General features: G+C 37.8%; 1 protein-coding gene and 1 long non-coding RNA gene across 2 annotated transcripts; one reads left to right on the top strand and one right to left on the bottom strand.

The window, feature by feature from the left end:
- Positions 1 to 66: 66 nt before the first annotated feature.
- On the top strand, positions 67 to 21,129 carry LOC139115532 (X-ray repair cross-complementing protein 5-like). The gene is made up of 20 exons (XM_070677697.1): positions 67 to 312; positions 2,607 to 2,720; positions 3,148 to 3,331; positions 3,978 to 4,149; positions 4,795 to 4,968; positions 6,231 to 6,345; positions 6,878 to 7,019; positions 7,411 to 7,523; positions 7,909 to 8,109; positions 8,451 to 8,541; positions 9,075 to 9,135; positions 9,548 to 9,623; positions 10,060 to 10,256; positions 10,813 to 10,906; positions 16,154 to 16,226; positions 16,695 to 16,807; positions 17,329 to 17,425; positions 18,035 to 18,102; positions 18,481 to 18,552; positions 18,854 to 21,129. Exons 1-20 carry the CDS (start codon positions 292 to 294, stop codon positions 18,866 to 18,868), a joined length of 2,193 nt encoding a protein of 730 aa, XP_070533798.1. The 5' UTR covers positions 67 to 291; the 3' UTR covers positions 18,869 to 21,129.
- On the bottom strand, positions 20,139 to 23,316 carry LOC139115534 (uncharacterized). The gene is made up of 2 exons (XR_011548139.1): positions 23,089 to 23,316; positions 20,139 to 22,717 (listed from the first exon to the last, which is right to left on the bottom strand). It is a non-coding gene; the product is annotated as an uncharacterized lncRNA (long non-coding RNA).
- Between the last annotated feature and the right edge of the window lie 434 nt (positions 23,317 to 23,750).

The following is a 23,750-nucleotide window of genomic DNA, read 5'->3' as shown; positions in this document are numbered from 1 at the left end:
TTTCATGACGTCATAAATTCGTGTCTCATCATGTCTTTAGAGGATACCTAAGTTTTCAATAAATAATAATATGGTTCAATTATTGTCTTTTGTATCAAGCCCCGAAAACGGAAGTCCAACATCATTTTATGCTGGATATTTTAAAAACATTTCATCATATTTTGATATACATTTAAAAGTAACTTTCAGATTTGCATGTTGATGAACGTTGTCAATCATCATATTTGCCCATTGGCGTATTTTTGTCGCTAACATAGAAGGTTGTGATTTTCACAAGCAATTTGAACCATCATGGCGGGCGAAACAGGCAAAGTAAGTAGCTTTTTGTCGCAGTCTTTCCTTGTTTCTATTGACAAATGTACTTGTGACGGATATCAAGCATATTTGACTTCCAATGAGCACGCTGATTATGTTGTCAATTTACGGGTGATGTCCTTTCACCGTATGAGATCTGTAATGGGCGACTCTCACATGACGAAAGCCGCGGGAAAATCGCATGTGTCAGCAAAGATGCCATCGGTTGATGTCTATCGTGTCACTAACCACAGAAAGTTTGTTATGTATTATTAGTAAATTTACCGTTGAAATACAATCGTCCTGACCTCTAAGATTATCATTAAATGTCAGGGGTTTAGATCGGTAGACGTCATCTTGCCATGCCAACACCAAGCTTTGACAACTGGTGTGAGAGGACAAGATAGTGGGCGTGTCGACTTCAAGTTGACAGTTGTGTACACAATTCTTTGTCGATGTGTACAATACCGCTGAACGATAAGGACTATAATTTTGCAATGATTTTCCATCTTTTTTATCAGAAACACACTCATGATGGTGTACAGTCAGTTTTCTGGGTGATTTGGTATAGCCTTCAACATGTTCAATACATACTTTACCTCTCAAATCTTACCAAGGTCAGGGGTTTCACTAAGTTTTGAAACAGGGGGCCAAATGAAAATTACAGGCGGCCAAGCCGTACGAACGTCCAAGCATGAGGATGTTTGGATATGGCAGCTCCCCCCCCACCCCCGACACGGTTCCAAATTAGCTATAATAACTCGACAAAACGGTACATCAATCACACATGATAACTTTATTTAAAAAAGTATTTGCATTTTTCAAACGATTAGAGATAACAGTATAGATAGCCTGAATCAAGGTGCCGCTACTTTCAAATCATGAATGACTGTTGTAAAAAGTGTTTGTTTTATGTTGAAAGCATGGGTCCCTTCGGAAACCACACTCAAAAATGCATAGGAGATCATCTTTGATGCAAAGAGCATAGAAAATATGAATTCAGAGATGTATTTGGAGCCATCGATGTTGGTTTTTTGAAAGAATTATTGTTGCTTTTGGTGCGCGAAATCCGTCTCGAACTTGGCGATACATGTGGACAGTGGCTGGTAATTCAATTTCCCTACTTCCTGCATTGCCGTGTATGGTCTATGAAACACAAACAACTGTGCTACAGCACGGTCTGTCCGGACCGTGGCTACAGCCTACCACTCAACGTCACAGTCTGCTAAAGTTTACACCTTCAATTTATTCTGTTTTGATATTTATATGCCCACAGAATTGAAGCAAGTCAAACGTTTGGCTCTCAGTCATTAAAATCCAAGAACAAACGCGAACGTTGACTACATTGACAAGCAAGCCATTGTTTAACACAATCTGTGGCCACCAGGAGTGGGCGATTGCTGATGCATTCAGAAGAAACCTTCCCTGAGAGATATTCATAAAACGCCGCATAAGTATCAAAATTATCTGAGAAATTGCCATCGACTGTACCCTTCTTAATCAACCAACCCGTCTAACTGTTTCCATTTCGAATGAACTGAGTAACTTCATCTACGTATGGCCGACATTATGTTGCGTTACTGCACATGCTCAATGACCCCTAACCTCCAACCACCCTGTGTACGTTGTACAGATTGGTTCCATGCTGTATTATAGCTGTACCAGTATTATCGCACGATACACGAATGCGAACCAACGACCACAAACTTTTCACTGAAAACCTCGCAAAAGCGTTGAAAACAAGTAATTCAGCATGAAGGATACAGATCATTGTAAACTTTTACCGATATGCTGTATTTGTTACCAGCTATTCATTCCTGTAAGCGGCACAACAATTACATGATTTTCAGGTAATTACAGGCGGCCGTGATCGCCTTACAGCCGGCCATATGGCCGGTGGCCGGCTTTTAACGAAATCCCTGCAAGGTACATTATTGTCAGCTTTCCATGTTTACAATTTGGACCTCATGGTCAAGATGTTGCCCTTTGGTCCGATGGCATTGCCATCAGACCATTTGTCACTACAATATTTTTAACAGTGCAGAAAGTGTCAATAGTGTGATGAGTTTTCAAAGTTCAACAGAGTCAACAATGACAATATAATATCGAAATCAGGCACAAAATATATCCTAGGCTTAACAATTTACATTTAACATATGATCAATTACATAGCTGTGTGAGACTTTATCATTGTCAACAATTCTGTATGATTACAAGGCCTATGAAATCACAGGACACACACGTCTGATTGTGGAAGTTCACAAATGCTTATCCAGATAACTGTCATATTTTTCATTTTCACAACCTTGTAGGAGGCTATGGTGATCTGCTTGGATGTTGGTCCATCTATGAACCAAGCTCCAGCTGGCCATGAAACGTGTCTGGAGACATCCATCAAAGCAATATCCAGGATTTTACAGAGAAAGGTCAGGTGACATATTTTTTCTAATATCATTACAATGCTGAAATGGACCTATTGCATGTACCAAATTTTCAAGTAGAGGGCGACATTCCCTCCCAGTGAAAGAAACTTTGAGAATACACTGTTTTGAGCATGTTCAATACCAAAGCCAAGTATATGTTTTGAATGATATAATTTACGTATAGTAATAATTTATTTATATAGCGTCAATATCCACGACAAAGTGATCAAAGATGCTGGTTAAAATATACAGACATGTAGGGATAAATGTCAAAGCAATAACAAACAGACTTAAAAATGGGCAAATTTTGTTTTAAAAACTAGCCAGCATAGAAGAACACAAATGATAGTGTACGACGGCACAACTTTTCCTACTGCACTGCCATGTAATCTGTAACTGATTTTAATGCATCTGAATGATGGTTCTGCAGGTGTTTGCAGACTCAAAGGATGAGGTTGCCTTGGTGCTGTTTGGAACACCCAACACAGGGAATGAACTAGCTGAAGATGAAGAATACCAGAATATTACAGTAGCCAAGCCGATGGGCCCAGCGACCCTTGACCTGCTGGAATATGTTGTCAAAGACATTCAAGCCAGCAACATCTCTGCTGACTGTATCCTTTCTGTTGTAATGTCAATATCTTGGGATATGTGGCACAAGTGATACCCGGTACTTCATCATAAAGCCTTGATGTTGAGATCCTGTTTGTGGAAAAAACAGTTGCCTTTGAGACAATGTTTCAGGGTTACTGAAGCATGTCTGTATTTAATTTAATATATAAATCATCCACTTTTCAAGATCACACAACATCTTTCTTTTGCATTAACATTTACCTCGGAGCAGATGTGCTCCAAATTCGAAACATGGAAAGTAGTTCATCTGCACGTAGTACGATGTTATGTGAACAGTCGGGTGTCAATTCTAGAGAACAATACTCATTATAGGAATTGTTAGTTTCACATCCACAGATGGCGTTCATATAACTTATTCATCCCATGTCACTGTGAATAGGTCCGCAGTCACCTCTGAACATGCTTACTTTGAGGTCAATACATGAAAACGCAAGGGTTACTGCCGGTGTCCGTCTACTCATTGAGCATTGAGAAAAGTTCCTGTTTATTAGTCACACACTGCACATACGTATTTTTCATCAGTTTGAAGACCATAAATTTTACCCTTCCAAGTATGTTGTTGCCTCACCTCAGCCAGCTGTGTCATTTATCAGCATTGTTTTTGTGACCTTGACCGTGTTCATGAAGTCGTTGATGCCCTGGTGGTGTCCATGGATCTCTTGGAAAAATCAATAAAAGGAAAAAAGTTCTCTACCAATCGCATAGTGCTTTTCTCTGATCTGGGAGGGGAGTTCAGCGATGACCAGTTGGAACCTATTATTAATGGATTAAAATCATTGGACACAGAGCTAAATCTCATGTAAGCACATGGTATCCATCCTGAAATATCCTTACACTTTTCTCATTTTGTTGATCTTTTGATTGGAATGATCTTTGCTGTAACACTTCTTTTGCGGTGTACAGGCAGCGCGTGAAATTCACGCTAACCCAGTGGCCCAAGACCAGCTACTTGCATGCTGGACCAATAACTCTTGAAAGATGTCCTGCTGTTCCAAAAGACGCAGACCAGTAACTTTCACTATATGATATAGTGAAAGTTACCGGCCTGCAATGAAGCCGGACAGAAGTTTACTCAAATGTTTTGCTAAGCTAAATATCTGACAAAATTATTCAAAGATATGAAATTTATTCTTTCAAGAGATTTGCAATTCGCAGTGGTAAAATCTCCAATATATTATTGGATATTTACCCGCAATTTGAAAGTCTAGAATCGACTGGTAGTATCGATCATTATTGGAGTACCGAAATTACATAGACCAAACATGTCTGAGACACAATGCAAGTCACTCTAGTATCGATATTAGAGTCCTAATGTCCCAATGTACCACGTACACGTACCACCTCAGTGGGTTCATGATCAATTTTGGTTCGAAAGTAATGCCTTGAAACTAATGCAATGAGAATCTTACAAAGAGAATTCAATTCAATTCTTCTTGATTTGCAGTGGTCCAGACTTTGATGCAGAAGATGAAGACGACGATGAAGACAACAAGAATGGGATGGCAGATGGAGCTTCCAATGTGTTCCATAGAAAGGAGAAGACTCCTCAACAACGAGCTGGAGAAGCCCTGATGAAACACATTCTGGAAGCTGTCGATGGAACATGCTACTCTTTCAGGTTTGAAGACAATTTTCTCACAAAAAATGCACTTAGAGTTTTTGGTCAAGGATAGGACAACATGCATAAATGGGATGTCTGAGGACTGGGACTTGTCCATTGTGTTATATGGAAATAGGTTTTCTGTAGGTATCTGCCACCGACTTACCCATCCACCTTGTCACACATACCAATGTTCCATTGGATAATGACCTGCTGTTTGACATTAAATGTATTTATGCTCTCTTCTTCATGAATAATCTATAGAATTCATCTTTAGGTTAGTTTTCCACAAATCAAGTGCCTCAATATCTGTAGTCATCAGAACCTTGATAGAATACATTATTCCATTTGGTTAAGTGTTATATCAAATGCTAGCTATTGGAAAAAATTATGGTCTTGGTGAAATCATATCAGAAACTGATGTACACAGAGACATAATGTATTAAAAATTAAAATGTTTCAGAAAGTTTACTTTAAAGTATATCATGTACACATTCAAGGACATGCTGCACTTTACTTGTTATGTATTAATGCAATACCGAAGGATTCCAATTGCTAAGCAAACAGTTGTTAAGGGCAATTTCCAAAATCAATCAAAATACAAATTTTTCGTGGTTTTCTTTGCATAATAAAGATTTGCAGAACCATACTATAAAGGATGCAGGTTTGTCACGCGATTGGTCAGTGACGCCACACATATACAAATTTTCACAGCTCTACTTTAAAACGTTTCAACTCCTACAAATTTGCACCAAATTTTCCAAAATTTCAGAATGTAACACATGAGATATCTGTTTAGAGCCCCTAGCATGGATTAGGTTATCTGTTCCAAAAACAAACAATTTTTGAACAGGAAAATATCTACTGTGTCATTTTGTGAAAATTTGAAGGGTTTTACGGCGAAATCTCATAAATGGTACGGAATTTTTAGAAAGGCATGCTCATCTATATTTTCATGTATGACTTCAATAATCTACCAAAAGTCAGTTAAATTGGTTTACAATTGAGAGAGGTGAAAGATTTTTAGCATTTTCGAAATACCAGGAGTCGAAAATCCATAGAAAACGACAGAATGGTAAGATTTGGACGTGAAAATGCGCGCGTTCGGAACATTGCCAGCCATAGCATCCAATGTGCGCTTTGAATCCTTCGGTATCGCCTTAATGTCCTACAGTACTCAGACTGATCTATATTAGCAAGTACACTCAGAACATTATCATCTTTTACAATTTCTCAAATGCTACCAGAATGCCTGCAGAGTTCTTAATCTTGTCTTGCAGTGACGCGCTGGGTGCACTGAGTTTCTTTCAGTGTAGGAGTGTTAAGCAGACGGCATGGAAATGCAAGCTGGAGATTGGTCCTGATCTTAAGATACCCGCATGTGGATACCACAAGGTATGGTCTGGGTAGATGTTGCTACAGGACTCTTGACAGTTTTCTTGGAAACCCTTATACTGAAATTGATGTGTTCTTTTCATAGTAGATGTTTCTTGAGATAGGTTATATGTTTTGGGAAGACCTTCTCTTGTTTCATCTGGTGTAAACTGTAGCAACACTGGAGATCGAATTCTTATTTTATGATCTATATCTACAATTTGCTAAGGTATCCAAGACACAAGGTGAGAAGCGTTCTCAGAAAAGACACAAGAAAATTTCATTAAAAATCTCCTTCTCAGTGTTAGTGTTAGTGCACTCAACAACCTTGCCCCGTGGGCATGTGGGCTGTATCGCTATGATGCTGCCAGGATTTTTTTCAGGCAAACTGCTGAAGAGGTTCATCTCAGAGATTTACATGAAAACCTCGACAAACACTCTTGAAGGAACACCAGTATTGTGATAGGGAATGAGTACATTGTTACCAATCAACTTTGTAAATGAATGCCTTGATGTAAACAAAATGGCTGCCCTTGCTTTTCTGTACATGTAGACCAAAGAAGGTAAAATGGCAAGGTCATGGGGAAGTACTTACATCAAGGGTGCTGGCAAAGAATACTCCATCACTAATGTTAGATCCTACCATCTCAATAATGAAGAAGAAACTGAAATAAGTCAAGATGACCTTGTCAAAGGTAATTTACACCAAGCAGTCCTTACTTGTGAGAAATTTTTTTCTGTATGTGTTCTTTGGTTCATATTTAAAACACTGATTGAAATATAGAACTTGGTTTACAGGATATGTATTGAATTGTAACACATATGAAATATACAGCATGTCACATAAACATTGGCATGCATTGCATGATTGAAGGCCTAATAAAACATTGAATATTGTTCTGAACACTAACATCTTACTTTCTTAGAGACATATTTTTGAAATGATAACAAGATTGAACTGATCCAACGTATGAACTCTTGTGTTCATCCATAGTGTCTTGCCACAACAATGTAATGAGTTATGTGATATGAGTCATGTTATAAGTCATGTGACATCAAAGTAAACTGTATTTCTGGTATATTTAGGCTATCGCTATGGCAGTGACATTATTCCAATGTCAAAAGAAGATATGGACAATATGGCATACAAATCAGGGGCCAAGTGTTTCAAAGTGCTTGGATTCACAAAGGCAGATAATGTAAGTGTAGAATCAATCACTTCCCGGTTTGCTGTGTACCGTGACCCACTTTTGTGAAAAGAAATAAACATGTCATCCTGTGTTTGCCACAACCATGTGATGAACCTACATAGTGAGGTCAATTTCACCATCCTTCCCTTCATGGTAAGTACAGCGAAATCTACAGACCCTACAGACGCCTCTCTGATTAGGACACCTATAGATTAGGGACAATGTTCTAGACGATAGTTAACAGTGGACTAAAACTGTACCTGGCCATTTCGGACACCCATCCAACCCGCCCTTTCTATTCACAAGAGAGTACCTGATAAGTTTCCACTGGACTGTATGTTCGTCTTGTCTTTATGTGTCATCCCAAAGTCTGAAAATATAATTTGCTTTTCAGATAAAAAGGCATCACTACCTAGGGGATGGCACCATGTCGTTTGTGTCTGACCCCGGAGACCAGGCTGCAGGCGTTGCCATGTCAGCACTCATTCAGGCCCTCTATGAAACCAACATGGTGGCCATTGTCAAGAAAGTATATTCCAGCAGAAGTCAGCCCAGGATTGGGTTTCTGTCGCCGCACATCAAAGCCAAATATGAGGTGAGTGAAAAGTATATTGGTGCAATGAGCAGGCTAGGAATTGACCAACAGCATTCTAAATCTGTGTCATCTTTGGGAGTAGCATATATACCAACTACTCAAAATTTATGGAGCCAGAGTTGGTCCTGTCAAAATGAACTGAACTGCAAACCTGTTCTTACAGCACTTATCACATATTCGTTAAAGGAAAGTCATATGATAACTAAATTGTAAGCAACATTCTCATTGGCTATTGCCAGCAATCATATGTTGTGTGACTGACTAGATCCCCGGAATAAATATGATAATTTCAAACATCTTTGGATCATTCACAGTTCCTGTTTATATAATTTATTTTACAGTGTTTGTATTTCACTGAGTTACCCTTCAGTGAAGATGTCCGTCAGTACACCTTTTCCAGTCTATCTGCAAACAAAAAACATCAACCAACAGGTAGGGTACTTCTGTAGATTTTATCCATATTTTCCTGGTTACCTGCCTCCAGATATGTAACTTCCAGTCGTAGATGTGTGCAAGTATAATGGAACTAGGTGCACAATATCTTCCAGCAATGTTCATTGTTAGAGCCCACATGCTGTATTTGCCAGTTTCTTATGAATATACATTGTATCTACCGCTGTATCTTAAATGGTACATTCCAATCAAATCCAAAAATGGCCAAATTGATCAATTTCCATCCACACTGAAAACTTCTTCTTTGTTTGCTGGAGATTTGTAGCACTTCTGTGATTGAGAAAAATAAATATAGCCAGATGTCTTTGATATTTCTGTTAATTTTACCATGTACTCTTTCTTGAGATGTGCCTCTGTTGTTTCCTGGATAGTCAGTGATTTATCTGTTCATCCCCATTTACCTGTAAACTTGTCCATAATCACCATTGATAACAATGGGTTTGGGTCAAACTATAATGGTGCATGGGTTAAGTCATCAAATAGATGATACTGATTTCGTCTTTTCCTCACAGATGAACAGTTGTCAGCTGTTGATGATCTCATCACAAGCATGGACCTCTTCAAGTCTAATGAGTGAGTTTCCATGAATCTAAATTCATCCAGTTTAAAATCACCATAACTGATGGAGGAATTGTACCAGTAACAAGCCCTTCCATCCAGAATTGAATGAAATTCAGATTTTTTGACAAAATTCAGAAGTTGGATTTGTTTCTTCAAAATACCTTTTCATAAAACTGTGTCAACTGTTCAGTGTGTCAATTGTAGGGCATAGATAGAGAAACCAGCTATATTTCAGTACATTTTTACAATCGATTAAAGTATGGTTTACTGAATTTTGTGAGTGACTGAGCTTTACATATGATTTTCAGAAAAAATTTTAAATGGTGCAATTGTATAAACACACAAGATGAGCTGCAATTTCATCCAAAGGAAGGATTGAGTGGCCAGTGTACAATGAAAATTTACTCTTTTCTTTGTTCCCTAGAGATGAAGATGATGAGAAAGAAGAGGCCTTCAAACCAAAGTTAACATTTAATCCGTACCTTCAGCGAGCTTATCAGGTTGTCTTGTTTACCTTAGAGTTAAAAAGAGTTAAAATGTACAATGCCAAGTATTGATGTGTAGGGACTATCTTAGGGGTGCGGTGGGGGATGGAGGTAAGACAACTGGTTCAGGAAGATCCAAATCAAGATAGTAATAGGTCTGAAATATTTGCATAATAACATGCTAATGAACCTTTCACTCCAAAAAGGTTTTGATCAGACTGCATAAAATTACCAAACACTAGTGGCATGCTCAAGAAAGTTCTCTGTCACACTAGAAAATTTTACTTATTATCACCATACTGTTTTGGCACTGATGCAAAGAAACCTCCAGACTTTGGTTCAAAGAGCTCATCTGTTGGAGGGTACAAATTAAGAGAATGTCAGTGTATGAGTGTATTTTCTAGATCTGAAGTATTTCACATCGGAGAAACCTGTTTCTTCTTGTATTTAGTGCCTTCAACACAGAGCCCTCAACCCAAATGACCCTCTGCCAGAAATTGACCGTGTCGTGGAATCCTACCTTGAACCTCCCAAAGAAGTGCTCACCAGCTGTGAACCTCAAGTTGAAAAGTTAAAGAAACTCTTCAAGTTGGAAAGGGTGGTCAAGAAGAAAGAAGACAAGACTGGTGAAAACTTGTGGAAAGATGGGTGAGATGAATATTGAGTCCTTGATTTAGAATATAATAATGTAATATGAAATGATGTGGTAATAGGTGGCAATGCGCGTTAAATGACCGAGCACTCATGAATATTTAAATAATGCAGATACAACACTAAATCGTTCACAGAAACATTTTGCAAGGTATTTTTGGATGAAATAGAAAGTACTATTAGTATACATGTACATGTCAAAGTTGCATATCATTTGTCATGTGGAAATATGCTCTGCAATATTTCAGAATATCGGCGGGAAACAGGAATCCTCTCACTAATGCACATGTACTAACCACACTAGCATATTACAAGACACACATTAATAACTGCGGAATATTAATGTGTGGTTTAGCAAACAATGTTTGATAACATACATACACATATATCTGTAGTTTCTCAGCATGTAAAAGTCACATTTTTGATACCAAAAAAAGAAACTCTTTTAACAAACTGATGTCCAAGTTAAAATCTTCTTGAGAAGGCAAAACCATAATAGACATAATTAGTTTTACATTATCTCATGCTTAATTACATTGGATATCTACCATAGGGATGTTAATGAAGGAGCTCCAGCCAAGAAACCAAAACTGGATGAAGATGGTGACTTCACCATGGAGAGTATGGCAAAGGGCAAAGTTACAGAGGTGAGTACTCATCATAGGATGCAGCAGTGAATTCAAGACAAGTCTGGACTGTTTTGAAATCCATTGGTTATGCTGAACTCTGGCAGTGCTTGTTTATGGTATACCCCAGTAATGACTGATTCATCACTTCTTAAAAACTGATTCAATCGAAATTGATAACACAGAGAGAACTCAAGTTGTTCAGAAAATGTCGACAGCATCAGTACCAGGTCGTAAGTAGTCGGCTGAAAATATGTTTGACCCTAAAAAAATTGCTACAAAAGGTTTCTCAACAGTTTCTATAGAGTCAAATGTGCTTAATAACATACTAAAAGTCTACCAAAATCTGACCACCGGAAACGTGTCATTTTCAAGATGGCGTCCAAGATGGCCGCCATATACTTAAAATGACCATAACTACTTAAATATTAAACCTAGACTAGTGATGTCTGTGTCTACCACCATGTTTTAGTGGTTTAGGAATCCAACTACCATATCTAGATTATAGGCAAGTGGTCATAAGTCCCATAATTTGCATATTTGTACATGTATTAAAAATAATCACTGTCACATTCTTCATCCGGAAAGTTGTTCATGTGGATTTTCACAATTACCAAAGTTAGGTAGTAAAAGGAAAGCAACTCCACACATCGTTCATGTTTGGGTTGTTTGCGTTTTGTGTATGAAATTGTGTATAATATAAGTGTATGTCATGTTTGGCTGTTTTAAGTAAAGTGTTGCTTAGCCATGGCGAGACGTACCCGTAATCTACGTGTCTTGATGTTACTCCACACTGGAGCGGAGAGACAAGTGTGACACTGCGATCCTTTGGCGCTGCGTTTCGAAAACAGAGTTTTCTTCATCAGTCGCTTAAAATTCATTCTTGATTGGTGAGCTGTGTTGAATGGTTGATTGTTTTTATTTGTTAGTATGTTGTTCCACTTACGTTTGGTGTTCAAGTAGGGAAGCTAGAATGTCTAGTGGTTGGTCTTGATGTGTTTGTGTAGGTTCGTGTGAACCTGAGGTCGAGCTGTTGTCGCTTTGTGAAGTCTGGCGCTTATAAGTGTATCGCCCATATTTCTGTTCCTTCTATATGCGATTATTGGTTGATTTTTAACAGTTTTTTAGTGTTTCATCTTTTACAACTTCACTCAAGTTTTCTGTCAGGGATTGCTTGATTTTTGTCATTTTGATGTACGGTTTATATGTTGTTATGAAGACTACTGTATTGGTGGCGGCGTTCTTTTTCTTTTGTTGTTCAAGATGTCTTTTTCTGCTTTTATGATCTGTTTCGCTGATAATGCGTTCTATTTCATTTTTTTATATTGTCGGTCTTGTAATTTTTCACCAAATTGTGTGACTTTCTCTGTAAAATCGGTTTCGTTGTTGCAAGTTCTGATGTATCGTATTGTTTCATCTTTGATCTGACTTTTGAATGTTGCTGCCGGATGGCATTTGTTTCTTTGTAAGAAATGGAATGTATCTGTTGGTTTTGTGTGTGTCTTGGTGTCGAGAATGTTCTTTTTGTTGTATCGACGACCTTTGTAGATAGTCAGGTCTAAATATGTGATTTCTTGAGAGGAGCTTTCAAACGAAAATTTGAAAGTAGGATGCATTTTGTTGATGTTTGATATGAATTCATTGAGTTCGTGTTGTGTTCCGATGAAAATCAGAAAATCATCATCCCTGAACCTCAGCCAGGTCGGCATTTGTTGTTTGTGTTACTATATTATTCTCATTTTTGTCTCGTGAAATGTAATATCTGCTATTTTCGGAGACGAGAGAGACCCCATAGAGCACCCCCATATTTGCCAGTAGAATTCATCGTTTACTTCAAATGTGTTGTATTCTAAGATTATTTTTAAGCAAAGCTATCATGTATTTCGTTGGTGGCTGCTTGATTATGTATTGTTTGATGATCTTTCCTGATTTCATGCTCTGCCGACTGATTCAACTGCCTCATTATGTGGTGTATTTGTGTAAATTGAAATTACATCTAGTGTTACTAGTGTTGCATTGGCCGGAACTTTGATTGTCTAAATTTTCCTTATAAAGTCTGTTGTATCTTTGATGTATGTTGGTTGTTTCTTTGACGATTTGTTTGAGAAAGTGGTCAATGAATTCTGATATGTGAAATGTTGGACTGGAGCATCCACTTATAATTGGCCGTCCTACGAGCTTAGTTCCTGGTGGCAGCATTTTATTTATTTTCGGTAGAAGGTACCAAAGTGGTGTTCTTATTTCTCTATTGACTGATTCAAATATTCAAATATGGGATAGTCAATGTGTTTTTCATTGTACATTTCTGTTGTGAGATTGTGTATGTCTTCTATTGTAGTGTTTGTGTCATCTGTTGCCAATTTTGTGTATATATCGTTGATCGCTAAGTTGACGTTGGCATTCTTTATGTGATCATCAGTGTTTAAAACTGCTGTCCCCCGTCCTTTATCAAACGGTTTTATGGTTATCTTCTTGCTCTTCAATAGCGTTTTCAATGCTATTTGTTTTACATGTGCCATGTTGTTTTTGAGTCTCGAATAGGTGTGTATATAATAGGCCATTTTGTCGCTTCCAAATAAATTTCTAGTTTTTAGTTCTCAGTTGTATGTGGGATCCATTTTGAGTTCATTGAATGGGTGTTGTACAGTTATCAAAGACCATCAAACAATACATAATCAAGTAGCCACCAACAAAATACATGATAGCTCTGCTAAAAATAATCTTAAAAAACAACACATTTGAATTAAACGAGGAATTATACCGGCAAATATGGGATACTCTATGGGGTCTCCCTCGTCGCTGGAAATAGCAGATATTACATTTCACGAGATAGAAATGAGAACAACAAATGCCGACCAGGCTGAGGTTCAGGGACGATGTTTTCCTGATTTTCATTGGAACACAACACGAACTCAATAAATTCATATCAAACATCAACAAAATGCATCCTACTTTCAAATTTTCGTTTGAAAGCTCCTCTCAAGAAATCACATATTTAGACCTGACTATCTACAAAGGTCGTCGATACAACAAAAAGAACATTCTCGACACCAAGACACACATAAAACCAACAGATACATTCCCGTTCTTACATAGAAACAAATACCATCAGGCAGCAACTTTCAAAGGTCTGATCAAAGGTGAAACATTACGATACATCAGAACATGCAACAACGGAACCGACTTTACAAAAAAGTCACACAATTTAGTGAAAAATTTCAAGACCGACAATATAAAAATACCGCAATTATACGGTGTCGGTCACATTTGATCAGAATTGGTACATACCAGTATGGGTACCAAAGATCAACAATAAATGTTGTTTCTATCTGTACAGTGCAGGAAAATTCAACGTTGATGTTATGACAATGATTTCTGCACAGTACAACCAGAAACACAACAAGAAATATATAAACCAGAAAAACAAGAATGACAAAAGTAAATAACGTCTGAAACTTTCGGAACTGGAGGTCAACTTTAGCAACATGCAAAGCAAAAACAGCTAGTCCCTCTTAGTTTGAGCAGGTCTGTTAATATGTAACAGTTCAAAAACAATGACAGGAAATGACTCAAGGTCAGTGGAGTAGCCTGTTTCAGTCACTGGCATGCCACCACTCCTACACATTTGCAGGATTTCCCTTTTTCTTACCTCATTTGCACATTTTTGACGTCCATTTGAACAACGTCACATCTCAGCCCCTGCATCTACCTATACACCAAATACTGAGATGATAGCTTTTGTGTTTAACGGACGTACATCCGCACTAACATACCCACCTACATACATACATAGAGATACACAGACGCCACCGACTCACCATATAAGCTGTTTTTGTTATTTATGTACATACCAATTATGAGCTAAAAATGAAATAGAACGCATTATCAGAGAAACAGATCATAAAAGCAGAAAAAGACAGCTTGAACAACAAAAAGAAAGAAAGAACGCCACAAACAATACAGTAGTCTTCATAACAAGATATAGCCCGTACATCGAAATGACAAAAATCAAGCAATCCCTGACAGAAAACTGAAGTGCACTTGAAAAAGACGAAACACTAAAAAAACCTGTTCCAAAATCAACCAATAATCGCATATAGAAGGAACAGAAATATGGGCGATACACTTATAAGCGCCAGACTTCACAAAAGCGACAACAGCTCGAACTCAGATTCACACGAACCTACACAAACACATCAAGACCAACATTCTAGCTTCCCTACTTGAACACCAAACATAAGTGGAACAACATACTACCAAATAAAATCAATCAACCATTTAACACGTCTCACCAATCAAGAATGAATTTTATGCGACTGATGAAGAAAACTCTGTTTTCGAAACGCAGCGCCAAAGGATCGCAGTGTCACACTTGTCTCTCCGCTCCAGTGTGGAGTAACATCAAGACACGTAGATTACGGGTACATCTCGCCATGGCTAAGCAACACTTTACTTAAAACAGCCAAACATGACATACACTTATAATATATACAATTTCATACACAAAACGCAAACAACCCAAATATGAACGATGTGTGGAGTTGCTTTCCCTTTACTACCTAACCTTGGAAATTGTGAAAATCCACATGAGCAACATGTTCCGGATGAAGAATGTGACAGTGATTATTTTTAATACATGTACAAATATGCAAATTATGGGACTTATGACCACTTGCCTATAATCTAGATATGGTAGTTGGATTCCTAAACCACTAAAACATGGTGGTAGACACAAACATCACTAGTCTAGGTTTAATATTTAAGTAGTTATGGTCATTTTAAGTATATGGCGGCCATCTTGGACGCCATCTTGAAAATGACGCGTTTCCGGTGGTCAGATTTTGGTAGACTTTTAGTATGTTATTAAGCACATTTGACTCTATAAAAAACCGTTGAGAAACCTTTTGTAGCAATTTTTTTGGGGTAAGGTCTTTTTTTTTCATAAATGCAGCCGACTAAAGTGACTTTATAAGAAATTGATATCACCATACTGTGAGAACCCCCCCCCCAAGTAACAGCCGAGACTCTCTTGCATGAGATCGTTTTTTAGCTCCTCAGTTTTATATACTGAGGAGCTGTTAGAATTGAAAACCAGTATGGCGGCGTCAACTTTTACTTCCTTCCGTCAACTTTTACTTCCTTCTGTCAAGATTTTCTGACAGTGTAATGAAAAAGTTACCTTATTGCATACTTTGTACACAGACAAATTATTTCATGAATTTAATTATTCATGCAGACATATTTTTTTTTGCCCTGTGCAAATATCAGGTTGGAACAGTTGATCCAGTGAAGGATTTCAAAACAATTATCAGCCAGAAGCATGAAGATAGATTTACAGAAGGTAAGGAAATGACCTGTGTATGGCAAATGAAAATGGCCAGAAACACAGCAAAATCATGGTGTGTACAGATTAGAACATTAGACACTGAATGCAGGTTTGGCACATTTGCCTTCGGATGAACTTCAATGAGATTTATACTTTCATTTTGAAAAGATGATGAGTATTAGCTGTGTACTCTAGCTCACTCAGATCACACTTCAGATCACCGAAAATTTTACAGTACTGTACCGGTCATTTTCAACTGTGACATCTTTACCACAGCTGATTTCAAAATGTGTCACATGGTTTTAAAACTGTAATAAACCCCAGGACAACAAACAGGTAGTTACCATTTTGGGCTCTTTGAAATTGTATGCCGTAATGCTACGAATCATATTAAATATTCCAATTTAATGAAGCCTTTTTACAAGGCCTGCCTCGATATGAAAAATACAGTTGCTGTTATTATTTTTTTTAAATATTTTTCAGCTGCAAAACAGATGCAGGAAAGGATAAGATCCTTAGTATTAGATTCATTCCGTGACCAATTTTATGATAAAGCTATGGAATGCTTGAAAGTACTCAGAGAGGAATCTGCTAAGGTAGGCATAACCTTTAAAAGAACCAAGGTCTGTTTTCAAGGACTAGAACTCTGTCATCGTACAGTTTGGAACATTAATTGGAAATCAACTGTGATATTCCAACTTAAAAGGAGGCACCTTTTGGTGGTGGTTAGGATAGCAAACTCGCTATCGGAGGATGGCAAGTTCATGACCTCATCCTGTAATCGGGCATTTGCCTTTTGGATGATGGATTGAGTAAGAACAAAATCAGCCACATTTTTTCACTCTTTATCTGCATTTTGAGATCTTACGGTATGCGAGTGTGCCCAAACTCGACATCTTTCAGCAAGTACAGCCAAGTAGAGAGTAGATATCTGATTGACCTGTGCATCCCCAATTTCCAGTGAATGGATCTACTTTCACCTTTGATGACACTGGGTTTGGGCCAAACCATGGTGGTTCAAGGGTTCATTTCTTTGCTACAGTGATAGTCTCTACAGTTTTGTTTTTATCTTACACACAAAATGTTTACCTGACTTTGCTTTGTTATCGTACCACAGCTTGGTGAGCCAGACATGTTCAACTCTTTTTTAAAGGAGTTCAAAGAGACTTTGACAGAGAAAAACAAGACAAATTTCTGGGATAAAATGTACACAGGTAAGGTACAAAACTCCCTTAATAATTTGGCGGTTAAACTCAGATTCTGATGAGATTTGTCATGATGGTCAGCGTTCTATTACATCCTTTCAAGCTGCAGGAACTAATATTGTACAGTCTCTTGGTATCTTTTTTCCTGAGCATCAACTACAGTTTCATGATCAGGTTTGTGCTGTATGTTCAAGTCCCAAATAATCAGCTAAATATATGTACGTAGGAGGTGCATTGTTATTGTTGACAGATTGATGCATCTGAACTTGAATTCAATTGTCAATAATATCAATGTACCGCACATAATAAGCAGTGGTGACAAGTAGAGGAAGGATATTCAAGGAAAACGTATTGAGTAGACCAAGAAATTGTATGAAAATACTACAGAACTTCTTGTACATTGTGGTAAAGTTTATTGCATTTATAAACAACAGAGAACACCCTATGTTGTAAAATAAGAAACATACTTGCTGGAAAATATTTCTGAAGTGTAAATCTTCAATTTTGTGCAAAAGCCAGCGAAAAACAAGTGTGAAATATGTTCAAGAAAATATTATTCCAAAGATTTTGTTGAAAGCTGTGACCTTTGACCTATGCTTATTCTTCTCATTGTTCCAGAATCACTCACACTGATCGATTCCAGTGAATCCTCAGAGACTAAAGTGACAAAACAAGAAGCCAAAAAGGTGAGTGTATTGTCAAAGTATGTAACAGGGTAGAGAAGCCTGGGTTGTTATTTCTTTGCATCCAGAATTAACATTGAACGTTTGTAGGAGATGCAGTCAGGCAATATTATACTTCCCGAGGAAGTACATGATAAATTCACTGTACATGCCTTTACCAATAAACTTAGCTCACTACACCATACAAGGTAAGGGAATGTGTCATACTATGTTATAGAGGCATACTCCCGATGAGATTAAACAGAAAGTAATTGTTTCAATCAATTATAAATTCAATTAAAAACAAAGGTTTGCAAGGAATTAAATAGATAGGTGCATACGTAGAGCAATAGGCGTACCATGTCAAGAAATTTGATTGAATTTTAATTTCTGTTGTGACAGTTCTTGGAAGGTGAGGAGAAGAAACCGAAAGATGAACCTGTTGTACAAGAAGATGACGAACCTGAAGATCTGGTAAGCTGGCAAATGTTGTAATTTGATTTTTTTACCAGAAAGCAAGCGCACTTAAAAAGACAAACATTTGTAGGACAGATTACCCCCTTACTTATAACTAAGCTTAAACTGATAAGTGGTAATGTCCAGGGGTAGCAGTTTTGATTCCAGTACCACAGGATGACAGACTTATGGTGGAATGGGAAGTCTTTCTTCTTTAATGAAAGTACAAATTTGATGACATCACTGGGATTTGTTTGGCTAGGCTTTATACAAATATTTCTTTCATGCCCCAAATAAAAGGATTTTTCTTTCTTTTCAGCTTGCAATGATGTGAGCTCCAGAATCCCACATGAAGAGAAAACTACAAGAATTGTTGGGCCATTGTGCAGCATCTTGGATTGCCTATTCTCATCAGTTGCACCATTTCTTGCACCAGGTGTACACCGGTGTATGTCCAATGAAATCGACCAATGAGAAGTTACCTTTGTGAGACGTCTGCACATCATCCCAGATAGTGTACACTGTAGTCATTCCAAAATCCAATATGGTGAACACAAGCACTCAGCACGTTCTACTGAAAGCAGCAGAGCTGTCTTTGTGCGTAATATCGTTCACATCACATGTGTAGAGATGAAAGACTGTCAATGCTAAAATTTCAGAAGGCAAAGTGGTAAAATATTAGAAACTTATTTCCCCCAGTGCTGACCAAAACAGGGTACTAAAAATAATACAACTATTAAGCAAAGACTTGGTGACAATTTAATATATATAAAGATCATCTTAGTTTCTACAAAGCCCTTTTCACATGTGAAGGTCACTTTCTTTGTATGTGAAATAGAGCCATTGAAAAACGGGCATTGACAGTCTATGAGTCTACAAGAGTATTTGTTCCATCTTAAAATCATAGACCCTTGAGAACCTGAGGGTCTATGCCCAAATACAGTCCTGCATGCACATTGCATGGCCATCCCCGTCAAAGACTAATCACTCAGAGATTATCAAATGTGAAATGATGAAGAGAAACTGTTAACAGGGTATTAGCAGATAATCAGCTTAATCCAAAAGCAAATAATCCAAGTTACACGTGACAGTTCTGATTGGTACAGCATTAAAGGGGCAGTCTTTAATCCCTGGTTCTCACATTAGTGGTTGTTAAGCATTGACTATTTATGTGATTTTAGTCTTGTTCTCATTTGAAAGTTGTTCAATTTGCTTAGAGATAAGGTGATAAAAACCTGCCCCTTTAACATGCACAATGGGAGGGTTCATGCCCAAGGTTTGAGAGTTTACCCCTTAACAGTTTTAATTCACTTTCACATTCTGTCCCATTTTTTATCGCAGGGGAACGCAATCATAACAAACTTGACCTCTCTATTTTACCTTGTTCAACATTACATCCAAATAAAGGTTACCGTAAAATTATTTGCCATACACTAATATGCTGGGTGTGGTCTCTGTCAACTGAATCCACTTATGTTGTCCAAAGGTGTAAGTCAATTACATACAGTAGTTACTGTGAAATAGCTTTTACAGTTAATAACTGTTAATTAGCAACTGATAACCAGCAAGGTGTGAGGCTGTCACAGAATACATAGCATACACAGTTCAGGAAGTTGTAAAATATTTTTTATTTGGATAAAATGTTAAAAAGGGCACAAATGGAGGTCTATTGTTTCAGAATAGCATTTCTCTGTGATTATAGCATTGAAGGCAAAAACTTGAAAAAGAGAACCGAATTGAATTGAAATATAATGTATACAATTAAGCTTTAGTTTTTAATATGGAGGAAAACCACCACAAAGGTTACATTATAAGTGAAATCACATAAAGTCTCTAAAGTAGACATATTTTGATAAAAAAAATTAAGGTGTACATATGTCTGTAGGATAAATCAAATCGTTCAATAATAGTGTTTTTCATGTCTGTTCATCATTTGGCTGTATCAGTGTCGCAGAAACTATGGGCAACATGAAAAAACAACTCATCCGTGAGAGAGTCTTATGTTTACCCTTTCACCCCTACATCCATAATGTAAAGGTCCAACCTTGCCTAGAAATCAATAGTACTGTCCCAGAATTTGATGGCGAAGGGACTAGAATTTTATCCTTTCAGCCCCATTTTCCAGTATCCAGGTCGGGTCACAACAATGAAAGTGATGGCCTGGACCAAGCTTTCATGGAAAAAGGGTTACTTGAATATCAGCCAAATTTACCTAGCTTGCAAAATTCTTTGTCTTGCTCTATGAATTAATGTGTTACAGTTTTACTGATAATTGTGTTACTGCTGGTTAAATTGCAAAGCAATTTCTATTTGACTATATGAAGAACTCAGAGCTGTTTAATGAAATACAAATGCCGAGCCGACATATTCATAATAGTTTTTTTGTCACTCCATATCAATTGATGTTCTGATTTTGATAAAGGAGATTTCAAAGCTCGAAGCCTGTTATCCATTTTCATGAGAGGATAAGTTAATATTACTATAATTGGTAATCTACAAAATAGTTGAATCTTTGAAAAGCTTTTCTTTGTAATTTTGAATCAGTAGACATTTTTGACTCAGAAATAAAAGTACTGAACTATTGTGATACATAAAGAGTGATTCTTTCGTAGTGACAGAGCTAAATCACCTTGGAAACCACGTGAAAATTGAGGGACCAGTGGACTTTGTGCACCAGAGGGATTGGAGAGGGGACAGTTAATATATTTATGGTGGTGTTGTGGTATAAGGTTTTCCATCAGCAACAAATCAGAGCAACATAGTCTTCTCTGTCAAAGGCAATTTGCATAGTGCAGCTCTACCTCACCCATGAATAAATTGGGTGTTCTGGTCATTGCAACGTGAAAAATCAGACTGAAAGATCCGTCGCTAGAGGGCGCTCTCTGCGTAAGCGCGGCGGGGGACGCCGAGAGCATCCTCCAGTGACGGATCTTTCAGTCCAATGAAAAATAAATTATGTCAATAATTATTGTTATTATGTAATGTGCTTTAAGAATGGCAAAAATCTCGATAGAGAACACACTTTACGAACTCATATGGCATTACAGGCATGCCGTGTGGGTGCCCCAACCTGCCCGGTGTAAAGATTTTCGACCAATCTTAAGGCATCACATGATAACAATAACAATTGTTGAAATTATCTATTTTCATATGTCATTGAAATATTAATTTTATAGTCTGAGCACCTTATTCACCTGTGCCTCTTCCTCCAAGAAGAAAAAAAAACAAATCGCAACCGACATTTCTATGTTGCTCCTACAATTGGAATCAAATTATACTCTTGTAGAAAGCAGGGAAAGTAAATCTTAACATATGCGCTACGTGTGTTCTTTAACTGCTACAATTTCAGTGTTGCAGTCGGCCATTCGAGACATCCGAAGAACCCAGTTTGGTACCTCTCTCACTAAAGATATGTCTTTCGTAATGGCTCTGTTTGGGTAATAGTGAACAAATAACTGATCAATAAGACACAGTGTCAGATCGCTGACTAATTTGTCCAGCACTTCGTACTCAAGGCCTCTGAGGTTCAGTCTTACGACGACAAACTCCTTCTTGGTGACATAGCCACGCAACCACTGACTAAAATCTATGCTGTAAGCAGAGATATATCCAGGATCCAACTTAACGTCACGAACGAGATTGTGACTGCGTGATGGCGCACCTGTCCTGTTCATAGGGTACTTCAGCCCCTCGTCGTGTACCCATACGGCCATGTTAGTGTACAAGGAAAATTTGAATCTTTCTTCCAGTGTGAGTAAACGCGGAGTGTATTTATTGTTACTTTCAAACGAGTAAACCCTCCATTTCCAAGGATCGTAGTCCATGGTCATCTCAAACGTCGGGTCATCCTCGTACACCCTACCTTTGTAGAACTTTAAAAGAGCGTCACCGTTTTCAGACCCCGCATCGATGAAAACTCCTTCCGTCTGCAAAATTATGAGGGGTCGGTTTATCAAATTCAGATCGTAGGGCATCCCCCATTCTCTGGAAAGGTCGCTGACGCGTTTCAAGTCCAAGTTTAGCTGATAGTACTCCCCGTACAGGTTCAAAATGAAAAGACAGCAGACGACGACAAAGAATATTGTGACCTGTCTCCATAGCCGTCTCATCCCCATGGTGAAAAGTGAATGTTATTGTTTATCAGGAATTGTGAACAAACTGGCTGTCATCATACCAAATAAATCTGTAATAAAAGTTGGAATAAAATATTAGTTTTTCCTCAGAATAACACTCATCCCTCAACCAGATACTTTGTACTAACCGCATTTACCAAGAGGTAAAATTAGACTATTGTATCGTCCGCATCTATTTTGAACAGTACCGATGACGTAGGCAACGATGGTGCATCACGCGACCTTTGTTTGTTAACACCCGTTATCACTGTAATTTATAATATTTATATCGCAGTTATTTGATTTACCGGCTCTTCATAGTAATGTAACTTAACTCAAATCTTTTTAAAGAAAAAATACGTCTTGAATCTGCTGACGTACCTGTAGGAGTGCGACGTAACACCTTGAACTCTATCGTGACTTTGTAATTCGGTAAACTTACCTCAAGATCTTTCAATGTTCCATGAATCGAAATATTGCGAATGCTTCGCCTTGTCAAGTTCTCCGATAGTTTTTCATCAGCGATAGATTATGGTTCCAATTTCCGAAATATCAAACCGTTTCTCTACGACCTCGAGCTGTGAAAAAAAAATCTCGTCTCCTCGTCAAATCACGACATAGGCTGAATAGTATGCAACGTGGTGCTTACACGGTATCACAATGGTGCTTTGACCTGCCCGATGGAACAGCTGTGCGCTCGCTAATCCCAACACCATGCATATGACTCGCTCACATTGTCACTACATGACCCTACTCTGCATGCATGGAGTAAATAATTTTTCCTAGACGTCGTATTCGAGTAGAGTCAAATTTAAAAAAAAACTTTAGTAGAGCTTGCTGCAATTTGCTATCTTTTATTGTGAGTTCTCACCGTCCAATGAACAATTTTATCGGTTCCTTTTTTTTCTATATCCACTGTACATGCCGATTAACCTACACCGTAACACCAATGCGACAAAAAACGATAGATGTCGTTTTATCTTTTGAATATGCATTTTTGTGGTTTCATTTGTACAGTCTGTTAGTCACATCTTGAATATAAATCTTACCCGGAACGAATAAACAATACATTATAGGCCCCTTAGTATGTATGAATGGCTCCAA

The sequence above is a fragment of the Ptychodera flava genome, chromosome 17, assembly GCF_041260155.1.
Source record: "Ptychodera flava strain L36383 chromosome 17, AS_Pfla_20210202, whole genome shotgun sequence".
In the NCBI taxonomy this organism is placed as follows: Eukaryota; Metazoa; Hemichordata; class Enteropneusta; family Ptychoderidae; genus Ptychodera; species Ptychodera flava.
This window is presented reverse-complemented; position numbering and strand designations above follow the sequence as displayed.

What these genes read in the sequence shown, in the direction of transcription:
- LOC139115532 (XM_070677697.1), top strand. Translation starts at nt 292, where the DNA reads ATGGCGGGCGAAACAGGCAAA. An exon ending in CCAGGATTTTACAGAGAAAG is followed by an intron (nt 2,721 to 3,147) that starts GTCAGGTGACAT and finishes ATGGTTCTGCAG; the next exon opens with GTGTTTGCAGACTCAAAGGA. An exon ending in GATTCACAAAGGCAGATAAT is followed by an intron (nt 7,524 to 7,908) that starts GTAAGTGTAGAA and finishes TTTGCTTTTCAG; the next exon opens with ATAAAAAGGCATCACTACCT.